The 17,942-nt window shown below is 34.6% G+C and overlaps 1 protein-coding gene across 7 annotated transcripts in view; it reads right to left on the bottom strand.

The window, feature by feature from the left end:
- Positions 1–492: 492 nt before the first annotated feature.
- LOC6578185 (lysine-specific demethylase 6A) overlaps positions 493–17,942 on the bottom strand; it is a 48,454-nt gene continuing 31,004 nt past the window's right edge. For 4 of the 7 annotated variants that reach the window (XM_002004066.4, XM_044010517.1, XM_015166076.3 and 1 more), the window contains 10 exons: positions 16,966–17,191; positions 16,729–16,909; positions 14,136–14,402; positions 8,077–8,440; positions 7,250–7,917; positions 7,061–7,185; positions 6,579–6,998; positions 4,817–5,026; positions 2,688–2,814; positions 493–788 (listed from right to left, as the gene is read on the bottom strand). In XM_002004066.4, the coding sequence (XP_002004102.2) occupies positions 594–788; positions 2,688–2,814; positions 4,817–5,026; positions 6,579–6,998; positions 7,061–7,185; positions 7,250–7,917; positions 8,077–8,440; positions 14,136–14,402; positions 16,729–16,909; positions 16,966–17,191 (2,783 nt within the window). In that variant the 3' untranslated portion in view covers positions 493–593. Of the gene's footprint in view, positions 789–2,687; positions 2,815–4,816; positions 5,027–6,578; positions 6,999–7,060; positions 7,186–7,249; positions 7,918–8,076; positions 8,441–8,557; positions 8,621–14,135; positions 14,403–16,728; positions 16,910–16,965; positions 17,192–17,942 lie in introns of those variants that run through there. The other 3 variants (XM_032728392.2, XM_032728394.1, XM_032728395.1) reach the window with 3 other exon arrangements.

Here is a 17,942-nt window from a genome sequence, read left to right on the forward strand (position 1 = left end):
GGTGAGGGGGTGGATATAGGGGTGGGGGGAGACTGTAGTTCTAAAGGTATAGGAGATATAATTAAATAACTAGTTTTTGATGAGGGTTTAATCGATAATAAAATATCAAGAGTATTTATCGGTTTTTATGAGAAAAACTGGATATGCGCGTAATATACACGGACCTGGGAAAAAAATTTCAGTCTCTAGCTATTATATCTTCTGAGATCATACGGACGGACGGACAGGGCCAAATCGACTCAGCTCGTCGCCCTGATCAAAAATATATATACTTTGTGGGGTCTGCCACGCCTCCTTCTGCCAGTTACATACTTTTAACAAAGCTTTTTAACTTTACTTTTCCATTTTCATGGGTTCAAGGTTCAGACATTTATTTGCATACATCGCAAAATGGTCAACAGTTATTTGTGTGCCATGGTTAGTTAATCTAAAAAACGCTCTAAGTTAGCAAGAGAAACCCAGAAGTGCCCTATAGATAATAGCCAAGTAACGTAAAATTGTTTCAGAACTACATATATAAATTTAATAATTTCTTTTCGGTGTACAAAACGTTCATTGTAAGGAAAAAATATAAGAATATTATATTACTTAAGTTAATGTGTTTGTCCAAGTCCTTGGGTTCTATATAATGTAAAAGAGTCATACACATGCTCCAGCTCTGACAATCGGTACTCTTCCAAGCAAACAATGCCTTGTAATGATGGTGATAGTTTCAACACACATGGTAAACAGTGGACTACATGTCTTTTCTCTTGCTCTCTTATGAATAACACGTTGAATACTTCAACCTAAAAAGAAGGAACGTATTTTTATTTTATTAATATTTACATTTATGCTAAAATATATACAGTGCTTATCATAGTTATAACCCACTCAGCAACTCAAACTTAGTACCAATTTTAACATTTCTAAGATTTTTCAAAAATAAATTTTACAGTATTTTGTTGACAGTTCATGTTTATTACAATTTACCGATGTTTGTGTTCAATTTATAGAAAACTAAGAATTTTGGCGTATAGTAGTAGTTAAAGCCCACAGTAACAAATTTGACTTTATAAAATGGGGGGCAGACTTTTTAGTTTTTAAGAGATGCCGCTTGGAAAACAATCTCATTATTTTTCATAATTATTTTTCATAATGAGAATTGTTTTCAGGTATTTTATCACCTTTTGAGTCAGGAGAGTCTATTTCGAGGCGAAAACCGTTACTAAGTGCGCGCGATAAACGCAAAATTATTACCAAAGTAAACAAAAGCTCACCCGCTTGTACAGCTTTGACCTCACATGTGGGCGGATCTGTGTAAGTGATGACTGTTTGGCGCTTACTTAAGAGCTCAGGAATCATAAAGAGGTATAAACTGACCAAAGAACCCATACTGCTAAGTCGCGACAAGGTTGCACGACTTAATTTTGCCGAAAGACATACTGCGACCGATTGGACATACGTGCGATTGAATCATCCTCTTTTGTAAGTCAAAGAGTATACTGTAAGCAGTATACACTAGTCGGCATAAGTATTTTAACCAAATCATGTTGTGTCTAGTACTGTTACATAAATGAGCGAAAATTGTGAGCAAACCAGAGTCTATTAATAGCTCTATGCGCTCTTTCTGCTGATAAGAATGCATGCAAGCATCGAATTTGTGCATGACATAAGTATTTTGACGAAAGCTTTATTCAATTGTTTATTAACTTTTGAGCAGTTGACAACAAAAAATTTTCGCTTACTTTGAGCATCACTTTTTTTTTATATATATATATACAGTGAGTAACATTAATATTCGGTTTTTTTTTCAACTTCAGCCGCCCATAAAACACGTAATTTTAGTTAAAATTAAAAAATTTTAAATTGTAGATTGAAGAATTACCTTTCCAATGAGGTATAAAATATAGTGGATATCATACCAAACGTTAAATGTGAACCATTTTTAATAGAACTCGAATTTGGTCAGTTGTTAAAGAAAAAACCGAATATTTAAGTAACGACAAATTTTGGGTTTTGTCGGTTTATGTACAATTTTTGTTAGTTATATTAAATATACTATATTGATATATACTTAATCGGAAAGGTAATGCTTCAATCTACAATTTAGCATTTAACATTTTTGAATTTCAACTAATATTACTTGTTTTATGGGCGGTTGAAATTTACAAATAAAAAATCTGAATATTAATGTTACTCATTGTATATACATATATATATAGTTATGCTCAAAGTAAGCGAAAATTTTTTCGTCAAAATAATTATGCCGACTATATATGTGTATATATATATGTTCATGCACATGCATGAACATAGAAATATAAATATGGGAACATACACTCTAAGTACTCAACAGCTAGCATACATAAAATAAATAACACATATGAAAGTGTGAACTGTCAAACTAGAAATAAAATATGACTCTGACCCTTAGCGACAAGAATATGTAAGAGACGAGCGCTGAGCCTTACAAACTCAGCGATAGGATAAGAATAGCTAATAGACCTGTGCTGAGCCTTACACACTCAGCAATAGACACACTAGATTGAAATTATGCATGAGTCTGGGTATATAAACCCAGGCTCAGAAGAATAAAGATCAATACGCAACTAAACACCATCAAAGTCAAATCATTAATCATTAATGAATATATTTCCTTATATAAGTGTGTATTGCTTTATGATAAATAAAAATTAAAAACTTACTTCACATTGTCCGCAATAGTGGGACGCTTCGTTTTTTCCACGCCCATTAAATCGTATTTCAACTCCTTTTGACTTCACAAATTCTTGTATGTGAAAAACATTTTTTAGAGATTGACACAAGCACATTCTAGAAATAAAATTTTACATTTATATGTAAATATATATAAAGATATTTTTTGTATTACAAAACAATGAAACTAAGAATGTAAGATACGATCCACATTTATCCTTTATTTGTTAATGTTTCAGTTTTAAGATAAATCTTTTATTTGTATAAATGCCTAGTTCCCTTAAACAGAAAAATAGAAACCCTAATATACAACCACAAACCACTAATAATTTTTTTTTTTTTTGCAATGCAATAACCATTGAAATTACCAATGCATTTCATCTTAAAGAGCATTTTTTTCTCTTCACGATGAAAAACAAGAACAAAAATATGAGTAATTTATTCAAAAGGTTAACTGAAGAGATAAGAAACAATTGACCACTATTAATTCGAACGCTGCGTAATGTGATTTACGATCATACTTAAAACAATAATTTAATTAATATTAGAATTGTGTAACGTCACCCTTGGCCTGCATTACGCAATTAACTCGTTTGGCATTGATTTTAACAAATTTTTGCAGTGGTCTTGAGAAATTGAGTCCCACATCTCATGCAGCTTGATTTTCAAGTCAGAAATGTTTCTTTGTGGCTCATTTCGAAGCTTGCCTTGTAATGATGGTGGCTAATGCCACTAAATATTTTCAATTAAACTGGACTATTTGATGTCCAATCTAAAATCTGCATTTCATTCCAGCCATTTTTGGTTTGTTTGGATGAGCGCGATGCCTAAAACTTCCAGCTATGGTATTGATGGCCGAAAACTATCTTTTAAAATATTAATGTAATGTAACCATCCCTTCTATGAAATGCAGTTTTCCTAATCCTTTGGTAGACTAAATCCCCATACCCATACCATACATGCTCGCAAGAAACTTCACTCTTTTACGGCAGTAGTTATGGTATGATTCTGCACTCTTACGGATGACACGATTTCTCGTATCGCCGAAACTAACATCAAATTTAACGTCATCGCTTAATATGATGGTATCCCATTACCTTTGAGTCCAAAACATCCTTTCCCGAGCCCACTGCAAACGTTTCTTTTTTGACGAAGTGTAAGCAAAGGTGTTTCCTTGGCTTACGAGTAAGATAAGTTATTGGTACGATGCAAAACTTACCTTATAAAAACCTTATCCAATATTTTTTTAAATGCATACGCGTCCATTTTCGCTCGACAGCTTTGCCAATTTTCTGCGACCACTCAGAGGCCAAATATCTTAAAGATTGTCTTTTGTCGCGGGGTATTATTGCTAATGCTCGGCCTCTATTTGCAATGTTGTGCTCAATATTCCCAATTTTTTAAAAATATTTATCACCTCATGCACAGACAATCCAGACACATTTAATTGCTTGCTGATCTCCATGTCTTCCCAGATTCTAATCAATACTCTAATTTCGTTGCAAGTAGGCTTCCCACTTACCACTTACATTCACTGATCTACAACAATTTAAAAATTGTTTACATGCAGCATTGCAATATTATTCGCAGACTATAACTAGATAGTGATTCTGTTATATTGGATGCTTTTGTTTTGTTTTTCTTTTGAGATAAAGGTAAGCTTACGCACCGTTCGAATCAATAGTGGTAAATTTTTTCTTATCTCTTAAGTCTAACGTTTGAATAAATTGTTGTTGTTTTTGGCAATAGATATTTTTTAAATGCATATGTGTTTCTCTTCGCTGGGAAGAGAATAAAATTCTATTTAAGACATTGGTATGTGTGATCTTTAGTATTGATAATATAGTCTGTTAAACATTGCGAACTGCAAAAAAAAACCTGCTGTTCGAATTATTAGTGGTTTGGGCTCGTATAATGAAAGAAATTTTGATTGAATAGTAATATTCCTTTAATATATTCAAGTAATTTTTTTAAATTAATTGCCACGCCCCTAGAAAAGGCTTAGCCAATCTTATGAATCTATATTGACTTACGTCTAAGATTTTTTTTAAACTTGTCAGTCTTAATTGAAATTAAGCTCTATAAAATTAATAGAGTTTAAGTTTACACGCGTACTTACTTTATTAACTCAAATAGTTTGACATCTGAAACTTTAATATTTCTGGCTAAGTTCCAGCTTAAATGCACCATAGGTACAATACTTTTAAAACTTTGAAGCTTGTTCCACTCATAACGCTCAATGGCAAGAGAATACTGTCGTGCAGTTAGTGGCCCAACATTCCATGCAATATTATTACACCACCCTACAGACTGTACCCAGTGAACACATCTGAAATGATGAGTAAAAAGAATTTTATTTCGTAGTATAAATAAATAACTGAAGTGAAAAACTTACCACAGTATAGACTAATTAAAAAAAAACTAGTTGAGGCTGCTCGATTACGAGATCCTCTGATATTTCAATAATTCTTCGTTTCTTTTCAGCTTACATAAGAAACATCATACACATAGACAGGTATGCGCTGCAGTGTGAACTTACTATGGAATTTTAATTGTTTAATAACTCTATTTTCTCTAGTATTGAAATACGCCTTTCACAAATTTAAGGGTGATAATTATAACGAAGTTGACTACTATGGCTTCAAAGATGTAGAAGATAAATTTGAAAACAGATTTTTGATAAGGGTTTAATCGATAATTAAACAAGTAAGACAGCTGTAGTCGAGACTGCCCGACTACGCGATCCCCTGATCCCTTCGAGCAACTGATATTTTAATAATTATTCGGACAAGCACACACACACATTGGCTGCAGTGGTGGCTTACTATGGGATCTTAATTGTTTAATAACTTTTTTTGTGGATGGACTACCTTCATGAAACTTCAAGAGATTTAGATTATGAATATAACATAGATAGCATATATTTGCTAAAGCACAAGTCTCTAGTACTTGAAATACGCCTTTTATAAATATGTGGGTGAGGGGGTGAATATAGGAATGGAGGGTAAATTTTGACAAAGATCGAAATTCTATTAAGTATATATGAATTTACATTTATAGCGGGGCAAATTATCGATTTTAAAAGCAAAACTCGATATGCGCGTGGTACACACGGACATAGGGGAAAAGAATGTCAAGAAGAATGAAGAATTTTCTCGAGTCAAGAGCCAAACTACACTATACATTTGTAAATAATTGGGATGAGTAAAAAATAAAAACTAATAATAGTGGGTAAATTATAAATTTGCAAGGAAACATAAAAACTGGGGCGTCGATGAATGGAAACGAATTGTTTAGTCTCACATATCCAACTTTAACCGTTTTGAATCAGATGGAAACCAATATACTGTAAGCGTAAATCTGTCCCAGGGAATGTATTCACAGAAACCATATAAAGCAAATTGTCGAACATGACGGCGTGATTTGCTTGGAACTTGGTCCTCGTATTAGATAATGGAAAGTATAATACGGAAAATCATCCCGGTTTTATGCAACACACGGCTAAAATTGTTAAGAAATGGATTAAATAGAATTTAAGCAAAGGGAGATGCAATTGAAAATCATTGGTCAATCTTGAAAAGACTACTTGGGCAGAAAAGACGACTACGGAATGGAATGGACTAACGGAATGTAATAGAATTACCAAAGAGGCTGTACTGAATTTCGTAGAAAACATGCAAAATGACTATAGCTAATCTTATGGGAAAAATATTTAAAATGGTTTGGTCATTTTCATGAAACGAGCAACACTTAGTTTATGTGTATTTTTTGGTTTCTTCATTCGAAATTTTTGAATTTATGAAATTTTTTCCCTGTTGTCTTATTTTATTTATTAAAAACAATAAATAACGAAAAAATCCCTATTTTCTTGAGTTACTTACCCAGCATTTACCCAAACTAGGTCTCCAGGCTTCTGAATGAAGCGGTAGACTGGAATATTTTCTTTATATAAATCTTCTAAAACAGGCCACCACGAGCCGTGTAAATAGCTGATATTGTTTTTTTCACAAAGATTATGGATGCCACCCCAATAAGAATCTGGGACAGCAAACCATTCGCAGTCTCCTGGACCAATGTTTATATTAATTGAGCAAAAATTATTATTTTCTTGATGCCCAGGTGTTCTACTTCCAGGCACTTTCATGTATAATTGCACAGTATTCATTCCCAAAATGACGTGACCTACATGAGACAACATATTGGCAGCAGAAATTACTCTAGCAAAAGCAGGCAACTTTTGTAATTCGCTTAATTGCGGTTTCCATTTTCGTTCATCAGAAAGATCAACATTGGTTCCGAACCTATTAAAAACAAATAAAATATTAGCATCCGAAAAAAATATGTTTTAACATTTTTGTATTACCTTAGCATTTTACTACCGTTTTTGGTTTTTTTTCGTTTTAAATTAATATTTGAATTAGATACTGAGTCCTTCGAATCGGAATCCGACATCACTTGGGATCCAACTGAGCCTTTGTCGCCTTCATCCTTAATTTTCATGATTATTATTAATTTATCGATGCTCAAAACGATGTGATGCTAAATTTATTACCTTTAAACTGTCTTGAAAGCTTGATGCCTGATATTGAGCATATTTTGCTATAGTTGTATGAGATCGATGAGATATACAAGCCCAAACTCGCTTTGCTTGAGATATATCCCAGTTTTCATCAGGAGACTGATTCACTTGGGTTCTGACTTCAACGCTGTGATCCGGGTTAGCTTCGACCAGGGTTTTAGTTGAGAAGAGTCCCAAATCTAATTTAAGAGCGCCAGCTAGTCCACGTACAACTGCAATAGGATGCTTTAGACAAAATTCCTGCAACTGTGGACTAAAAGCATTTTTTTTATTTTCCAAGTGGACCGACGGCGTTGGTGGTAAGAGCTGTTCCCTTGAAAGTTTCTGTGGCGGACAATCCGGTGGCGTTGGCGGAGGGGAATTTCTCAAAAAAACAGTAAAATTGATCGGTGGCTCATGAACCGGTAAAAGCTGTACTGCAGACCATAATTGCTTAGATTCCATGTGTATATTGAATTTTGGTGATATATCGGGATCAAGATCATATTCATTTTTAGTCTTCTGTTCAATAATATAACTATCATCATTGCTTTGTGTTGAGCTTTCATGCTTAACAGAATTTTTGCTATTATCGGAATAACTCTGGTTAAAGTCTTCAATTAATTCCGAAGAGTTTTGACTGCATGCAATAATCGACCGACCTAAGCATATACAAAATGTATGTTTAATTAATAATACTATTTTTTGCCACTCAAAAAGTCTTTAAATGTTCAGATCGAAAATGAGTTTGCTGTCATTATGCAGAATTTGCATTGAAATAATTTTTATTGTAGATATTCATGTATTATTCTTACACATACCTAATGAAACCTGATTATTTGAAGAAACATGTTGTTCCAAATCAGTTGATTCTTCTTTAATAATATTAGTTGATGATGCATCAGAAGAATACGTATTTATTCTTTCAGATGAAACATCACTTCCAGGTGTTACTGATGAAGACATTTTGTTAAGAGGATGACAGTTTGAAGCGGTTAGCTGTAGTCCAAGTTTGTCTTGCTGCACACTAAATATTTTTTTATTTTGTTGTGAAAATTGTGTATTAATTTCTAATTTCTCTGATCTATTGATCGTCGACATTTCAGTATTATCATCTTTTGCTCGTTTTGCGGGTGTTGGATTGGTTTGACTTCCATGATTATGTGGGTAGGGTGGCGGCGGCCCCTATATAAATAAAACGTTTGAAAAATATTTCTCAATTATAAAGTAAAAGAATTATTTTCAAATTGTAAAATTAAACGAGTAAGATGCTCTAGTCGAGACTACTTCACTAGGAGATACCTTGAAGGCCGCAAAGACCAAAATTTGGTCACCAAATATTCTAATCATTCTGAACCTATTTTATACACACAAACACATGCATGCGCACGCATAAGCAAGCATAAGATGTAAGCAGCAAATGCGCCTGCGCTGCGGTGCACTGTGGGCAATATTATCAAAATATATTTATTGAATAACTTGTAGTGGGACTATCTATATCAACATACACTAGTCGGCATAATTATTTTGACGAAAAAATTTTCGCCTACTTTGAGCATAAATTTTTAACGGCTTTATTTTCAATTTTTTATTTATTATTCATTTGTTATATATATCTAATAGAAACATAAAAAAATATATATATTCATAGAAACTTAAAAATATATTTATTAAATTTAAATTTGGGGCATGCACATTGGGCCAGCGAGCCGATTTTTCGACGAAAATTAAAGTTTCAAAGCTAGGTTCTTGAAATTTGTTACATATGATAGTGTCGATGCATATAAAAATATATCTAAGTTTCAGACCGATCTGACCACGCCTTCCCTAGCCGCCCTAATGATATTGGTTTCCTCTTATTGATACTTTACGGTAATGAATATTGCTACCACTCATTAAATTCAACAAATGTTTTTAATTCATTTGTTTAACCCTTATCCTTAATATTAATAAGTTATAGTAAACAAAAATATATTGCATTCAAAATGACTATAACTATTTTACATTTAAACATGTTCCTAAATGTCATCTATATCAATTTATATATATTTTTAAGCAGATATGTTAAAGCTTCACCCTCCGCTAGCCCAGCCAAGATTTTTTCTAGCCTTTTTAAGGTTACACGAAGTAAGAAAGTTTTTCAGTTCAAGGGATGTATCTTTCTCGTTCGACTTTCGGCCGAAACCGGCAAGGAGACATGTGTGGTGACCCTGATTTACAGCTAAATCGGGTACCAGTTTTCTCTGCAGGCGGCGTTAACATATTCAAGGGTAGGCGTCCAACTGGGCTTGTTGTTTTATTGGACAAAAGCCATTTTGTTTTGTCTTAAATCTGGACATACTTATATTATATTATGGATTTATAGTGAGCCAGATCAAAGAAGGACTACTAATCTTCTATATATATATATATATATATATATATATATACATATACAAAAGAAAGTTGTGTAAAAGTGCTCCTCCACTTATAACTCGAGATTTGCTGGACCAATTTTAATGGTTTTTGATTTGTTGGATTTGTCTCCGCCACGAGTAGGATAGTAGATCTTAAAAATACTGAAAAAATTTGACAAATACTTGAATAACGCGGTTTTTTCCCTAAAGATTCAAATGTCCATTGATACTTAGTAGGCTTGATAATAGTGACAGTTTTCGATCTTGCTCTCATATTATACAATAGTATAGAAGTAAATAAACAAATGTAGTCAGTCAGTCTACGGAACAGCCTGAGGCGAACCTGACTATTCATAAAAAAAGCACATTTGATAAAAATAATACGCGTGCGTACAGAAGCTAAATCTCTCGAAAGTTCAGGTATTTGTCTTAGAAGATCTAATCTTTCCCGGCGGACCCATGATGCCATTAGGCATCGGAATATCGCGAGTCAATTATCTGACTAAGAACGAGAAATCGCGCCGCGTTAGTACCCAGCAAAGGGCCTTAAGTCGTGCATCTCAATGAGAGGCAGCCCGTGAAACGGCAATAAGAAATGGTTCAAGGATTGATTTGAATCGAGCAGCGTTTCGATATGATTGCACCATTGACTACAGCTTGAATCGTGTAGTTTGCATTGGTCCAATGGACGTTGTTTGCCAGCAATGTGGCGCATTGAAGTTTGCTTGTGAAACGCCCGGTTTGTGCTGCCTTAGTGGTAAAGTGACATTGCCATTAGTGGTCCCGCCACCAGAGCCATTGCGTTCTTCCCTGCTTTATGGCGAAACACCTAGAATCGCGACATTTTCTAGCGAACACTCAATAATACAATGTATGTTTCCAAATGACTTCATTTGGGGCGGAAATTATTGAAGAACACGGATATAATCCAACAATCACTCTTAATTTAGTAGAGAGTAGCTGTAAGAGTCGTAAACCTATTCTAAAATACAATTTTTACTGTATTTGTTTCAGGTGAGGAAACTGCCAAGAAGGTTAGTTCGATGAATTATTACGCATATTATTTAATGATTCGTGAAAATTCTGACAATTATCTATATTAATATTTTTTTGTATTATTGTATTACGTTCATAGAAGCCCAAATTAGTTCAGCTAAAAGGTAACACGACATTACTTACTGATTTTGATACAAAAATTTGACAGCTCCAAAATTAAAGAACTTTAAAGGAAAACAAGTAAGAAAACTCTAGTCGAGAGTGCTCGACTAGATACTACCCTGAACCAAACTAATAAAAATTCCCATTTAGTATGGCTAAAATTTCAATTTCGATGAAGTACAAAACTCATTTAATAAAATATAAAAATATTTTGAAACAAAAAAATTAATATAACTCGCACCGCTCGGGACTCGAATCCGCGACTTCTCAATCGATCGTCACGCAGCTACTCACTACGCCACCTCACTTTCGCGAGCTGCGATGGCAAAACTGAAATAGATTCATTGCTGCAGCGCCATCTAGCAAAACTAAACCAAACTAACTGCTGATGTGATTCTAAGAATCTGCTAGAATAACCAAACTATTAAAAACGCACATTTAGTATGGTTAAAATTTCAATTTCGGTGTATTTAAAAATATAAATTAAATAGAAAACTCATTTATGAAAATATAAAAATATTTTGAAACAATTAAAAAAAATTAACATCAGCTGCACCGATCGGGATTCGAACCGCGATTACTCGACCGAGAGTCACGCCGCTAACACACTACGTCACCTCACTTTTGGAAGCTGTGCTGGCAAAACTCAAATAGATTCACTGCTGCAGCGCCATCTACCAAAACTAAACGAAACTAACAGCTGATGTGATTCAAAGAATGTTCTAGAAGAAGTTTGAATGTATGTGTGCACACGCATACGATACTGTTGTAGCTGCTGCACGTGCGTTTGTTAATTGGCCAAATATTTGATGATTTTTAATTAATTTTTGACTGAACGGAATTTATTGAAACTTTCAGCATATGATCAACATATTATATTGAATATTTGGGAAATTTAAAAAAATGAAAAATCATTCAGAATTAGCTATAGTGGCATCTGACTTGAACTTGAATGTTTTTACTAGATAAAAACATAACGGGATGATTTATCGAATTTTAAAAGCAAACTCGACGTCCGCGCTGTATATACGGTCATTAATAAAAAAAATCAAGTCTCTAGCTCTTATACCTTCGGAAATCGACGCGTTCATACATACGGACAGACGGACAGGGCCAAATCGACTCAGCTCGTCGCCCTGATCAAGAATATATATGTTTTGTGGGGTCTGCCACGCCTCCTTCTGCCTGTTACATACATTTCAACAAAACCATTATACCCTGATTTCCCATTGAAAATGGGTTCAGGGTATAATAACGTATTTTTCAAATATTCCTAAATTTTATTTTTATTTTTATTCGGGGCGGAGACAAATCCAACAAATCAAAAACCATGAAAATTGGTGCAGCAGATCTCGAATTATAAGTTTTGTAACAAACTCGACTTTGCTTTATATTTATAGAGACTGTTAGGCGGTACGAAGTTCGCCGGGACAACTAGTCTTTAATAAAGCTAAATATCACCCGAGCTTTTATGACAAATACTGGACAAATTATTTTTCGATATGACGATAGTCGGAAAGACAGACATTATCATTTAGGATACTCAAATATTTGCCCTATTTTATTGAGTCAGTGATAGGAATGAACTTATCTAGCCCATTGAATGCAAAAAGTCTTTAGAGCATGACAGAGCCCCTACCATGGTTATTTTCTCTTCAAGCATTTTGCTTTTTGGTAAACAAATTTCTTTTTGAGATGAGTTATATTCCAAGAAGCTGTTATCTGTTCATAAAACACTTCTTTCTCCATAACTTCATTGGTTTGTTAACTTATTCCTTACTAAAGGCTAGTCTTTTAAGCTTGCATTGGACTTGATGAGAGACATGTCCTTGCTCCTATTTGTCCCAATCTTTACTTTATTTCAACGCCAAAACAGTACGTCCATAGATTATGTTCTTGGGCGTCAAATTAAAAATAAAATTGCAGCATTTTGAGCTGTCCGAAAAATATTTGTTCAGCACCCCCAAAAAGGATTTTGCCTATAAAGGTCATATTTTATGCTTGGCAACTGGAGTTGTGAAGATTATACTCTTTAAATATATTAATTTGATACAACAGAGCTTGACGACAATCGAAATTTATTTGCACTGCGTTTTATAGTCGTGCTGGGCTAAAATTTGCGACCATTGAAAGTGTGGTATCCATGCTCAAATATCCTTGGATTTTTACTTTTTTTACATTTTTTATTTTTTATCAACACTTAATACCAATTAAAGTTAAATACAACAAGTAAGAAAGCTGTAGTCGAGACTACCCGACTACGAGATCCCCTGAACCCTTCGAGAAACTGATATTTTAATAATTATTCGCATATGCACACTCACACACGCATTGGCTGCAGTATTGGCTTACTATGGGAACTTAGTTGTTTAATAACTTTTCTTGTGGATGGACTCATCATCATCAAACTTTCAGATTATGAATATAGCATAGATATGCATGTATTTGCCAGAGCCCCTTTTACAAATGTGAGGGTAAGGGGGTGAGTTAGGGGTGAGGGGTAAATTTTGACAAAACCCGAAATTGTAGAAAATGCATATAAGTATACATATAAAATTTGGAGACTCTAGCTCTAAGATGTAGGAGATATAAATTTATTACTAGTTTTCGATAATGTTTTTAATCGATAACAAAATAACGGGGAAAGTTATCGGGGAAAGCAAAACTCGATATGCGCATGCTATACACGGACCTAGCTAAAGTCTCTAGCTCTTATATCTTTTGAGATCGACGCGTTCAAACATACGGACAGAGCTAAATCGACTCAGCTCGTCGTCCTGATTAAGAATATATATACATATTTTTAACAAAACCATTACACCCTGATTTCCCATTGAAAATGGGTTAAAGGTATACAAAAAAAACTTGGTTGTTAACTGCTCATAAGTGAATAGAGAATTTAAAAAATACTTATGCCACTCAAAAACTCGATGCTTGCATACATTCTTATCAGCAGAAAGAGAACGGAAAAGCTAAACAGCTCAAAATTTGGCATGCATAGAGCTGTTAATACACTCTTTGCTTTGCTCACAATTTTCGCTCATTTATGTAACGGTACTAAGCAATGCCAGCTTTAATAGTCGAAACACGATTTTGTCAAAATATTTATGCCGACTAGTGTACTTGTTTAATTTCAATTAATGTATTAATTAATGTATTGGTCAATGATTTAATTTCCGGATATCTCTTACACAATACTTATATCTATTGCCTTAAAGCTCTCGAACTAAAAGCTTTAATGCCATTTTCAAGCACGCCTAACCAATATATTTTTGGGTGCTCTTTAACAGTACCTTTAAAACTGCGCAATATTTACGGTAACTTACTTGCACAAATGAGTGCTTTCCATACTGTCTGTGCTGCATTTGGAGGTTTTGCTGCTGTTGACGAGAGTTTATTTCTAATGATATTGGAAGATTCCAAGCCTCTTCAATTGAGCAAAGCTGGCGTCGTTTAGATGTAATACTTGGCAGTGGTGCTTGACTAAGCTGGGTTTCGAGGAATTTTACTCGTTGCAATATGCCCTTTGTCAGTCCATTTGTACTGCTTGTAAATAATATAGGTTTACTTCCTTCATTGACAGAATTTATTTTCTAAAAAAACAAAAAAATCTTCATGTTTAATGCAATTTGTAAATCTATATTTGACATATTCAATAATCTGTCTGGACATGGAATTAACGCGACTTAGAATGAAAATAAATTGGTCTACTCCAAATTTATAAATTTAAATCATAAACAGTCGAGTCTAGATAATTTGTACCCCGCTGAACCGAAAACCGCTATAAATCGAAAGATGTCTATTTCAAACAAAATTAGTTCTCGATAATTCTCAATTATAGGATTTTTGGGTGGATCGAAAAAAAGCCCGAGAGAAAGCTCTAGAAGAGAATGCTCGACTACGGGATCACCCTTCTATGAACTGATATTTCATAATAATTCTTCGCATATTTCTGCTTACACAAGAGATACACACACAAATACACTCACAGACACATCTTGGCACGCATGCATAAACACGCATGGTCTGCAGTGTGGTTTTACTTTTTCCTAGGTCCGTGTATATCACGCGCATATCGAGTTTTTCTCAAAATATCGATAGCTACTCCCGATATTTTATTATCGATTAAAACCCTCATCGAAAACTAGATATTTAATTATATCTCTTATACCTTAAGATCTTGAGCTTCCAAATTTTTAATGTTGACTTATATCACTAACCAGAGAACACATAGACCGGACACGTAGTGTAAAGCGTTTTGCACACTTTTTTTCGAGCGTTAACACCCCAGACAACTTCGTATTCGCTCGGCTCCTCACTTTTAGGTTTGGGTTACTAAAATATACGAAAGCACAATCATTTCGCTTCATGCGCTCGACCGAGATGGTCAAATGTTTAACAAAAGATCCCTCTATGCTCAATGTTTCCCTCGCTCTCTCTCTCTCGATGCTCTCTGCTCTCTCAAATGTGTATATGTATGTATGCATGTGAGGCTCACATTGTGAGCACAAGCAGCAGCTCACGAAAATTGAAATTTCTTCGCGGCAAGAACCCATGTCTTCCGTTCTGAGTGAAGAGTATTCAGAACTCTTCAAGCCGTTTGCCATGCGTTTGCGTTATTATTCGTGGGAAGAGTATGAAAGCGTTGGTGCGCATAATGAAAATGTTTTTGCGACGAGCATGCACACACACACTGTCCCTTGCTACATGTACTATGAGCATTTGTATGCCTGTGTGCAAAGCCCTTGCTGGCTATAGCAATTTGAAATCCTAGCATTTGCATTTGGTCGATCTTGTTAAGTGCTCACACTTACATAAATATGTTTGATTGTGTGTACGCAGGGGCCGCGATGCTCACAAATGATGGGGTAATCATTGTAGAAGCATTTGAGTGCCTTTATACGTATGTGCGTGTGTGTATGTTTATAAGTGTATGCATGCGACATGAGCATTGACGTGTGCCTACGACAACTTAGAATTGTGTGAACGATTTTGAGTTTGACCGGAAGAGGCGCGCTTATATTTAAGTAGTATTGCATGATTTTTATGACATCTAACAGATGCACCCTTTAAAATGGGTCCATTTAGCCAGTATATGTATGTATGTACATACATATGCTTCTTATTAAAAAGGTAAATTTCACCTGTATATGTGCAGGTACAAGGGATCGAAAATCGCATTCCAATTTGGCCACTGGGATTGATCAGGTACTACATTTCTAGCAAAAATCATTCTGATAGGCAAACCCACGATCATTGAAATAAAATCATCTACTTAAATATAAGCGCGCCTGTTCCGGTCAAACCACATTTGAGAGAGCAGAGAGCATCGAGAGAGAGAGAGAGCGAGGGAAACATTGAGCATAGAGGGATCTTTTGTTAAACATTTGACCATCTCGGTCGAGCGCATGAAGCGAAATGATTGTGCTTTCGTATATTTTAGTAACCCAAACCTAAAAGTGAGGAGCCGAGCGAATACGAAGTTGTCTGGGGTGTTAACGCTCGAAAAAAAGTGTGCAAAACGCTTTACACTACGTGTCTATGTGTTCTCTGGTTAGTGATATAATAAAATAACTAGTTTTCGTTAAGGTTTTAATCGATAAAAAAATATTGGGATTGGCTATCGATTTTGGGAGAAATTGTCGATATGCGCGTATATCTTCTGAAATCGACCCGTTCATACATACGGACTGACGGACAGACAGACGGACAGGGGTAAATCGACTCAGCTCGTCGCCCTGATTAAGAATATATACATATTTTTAACAAAACCATTACACCCTGATTTCCCATTGAAAATGGGTTAAAGGTATACAAAAAAAAAACTGACCCCCTTGTCATTTCGAATTATCGGGTCTCGAACGTATTATGAGTTACATTAGGGATACATTAAAGATATTAAAAATCCCAAATTTATACCTGGTTTGATATTTGTTTCACCGCGTTTAGATAGCATGCGTAAGCATCTCGCAATTGCCCGCAACTTTCATATAGAATTCCCAAATTTGTCCACGCCGACTTATGATCCTTATCTAATTGTACTGCGCATATGTATGCTTGTAGTGCATCCGTTGGTTGATTTTGCTGCTGATATAAAACACTATACATATTAAGAAGTATTGATTGCTCATGATGTAAATTAAGAAATAATATTACCCAATCGAGCACCAGGTGTCTGCATTCCCTTCACTTTTCTCAACAGAATTCCTATAAGCTAAAAACGCATCATGAACCTTATTCACGCCAGCGTAACATCTCCCCAATAAATATAATGATTGTCCACACTTTGGCTCTGCTTCAATTGATTTCTGTAGAAACCGTAATGCTTTCGATTCACGTTCTTTTTTTTCGCCTAGGCATTCGACACAATGATACATCCATCCTGAAAATCAAGACATTTTTAATAATAATGAAATTTTATTTATTTATTTTACTCATTAACCAAAGTGAAATGAGTATTGGATTTGTGCGCTGTCAGCCTTTTCGTCTGTCTGTCTTTCCGTATGAATGCAATCCATTTCGATTTAAAAAAAAAAAAAAAAACTCTGTATTTATGCAGCGTGGAAAATCGGTTAAAACTGTATCTTCTTTTTTAAAGCTTTAGGAGTGCGAATGAATATTCTTCAACATTGCTACTTGCTTTATTTATTTAATTGTTCCTTCAGGCCAAAATATAAAACAACCCATCATAGTAAGAGACGTTCTGATTTGAGATTTTCCGTTTTGGTTATAGACTTTTAGTCGAGCTCAATGAAGTAATGTGTTTTGTGCATTGAAAATACATAAGTGATGATCTCGAAGAACGCAAAAACATTTCGGACAGTCAACACGTGCCAAAATAAACAGACAATTTTATGGTTTCGCTTTCAAAGATTCTTTTCCTCCTCGTTCTTTTGTTTTAAATAAACATGTATATATTACATATTAAGGCCGCGGGATTGTTGTCTTCCACTTGAATGTTTACAATCCAAAATTTGGTTTAAAATGTTTTTCGAATGGGAAAACAGATTTATTAAATAATTTTATCGTTAGTATCATCAATAGTAGCGATATTAAACGACAGAGCAGTAAATATCAAACAAGTTTAAAAAATTGAATCATATTTGAAATTGAAGAAAGTCAGGTGCAACGCA

The sequence above is a fragment of the Drosophila mojavensis genome, unplaced genomic scaffold (genome assembly GCF_018153725.1).
Source record: "Drosophila mojavensis isolate 15081-1352.22 unplaced genomic scaffold, ASM1815372v1 contig_108, whole genome shotgun sequence".
NCBI lineage: Eukaryota > Metazoa > Arthropoda > Insecta > Diptera > Drosophilidae > Drosophila > Drosophila mojavensis.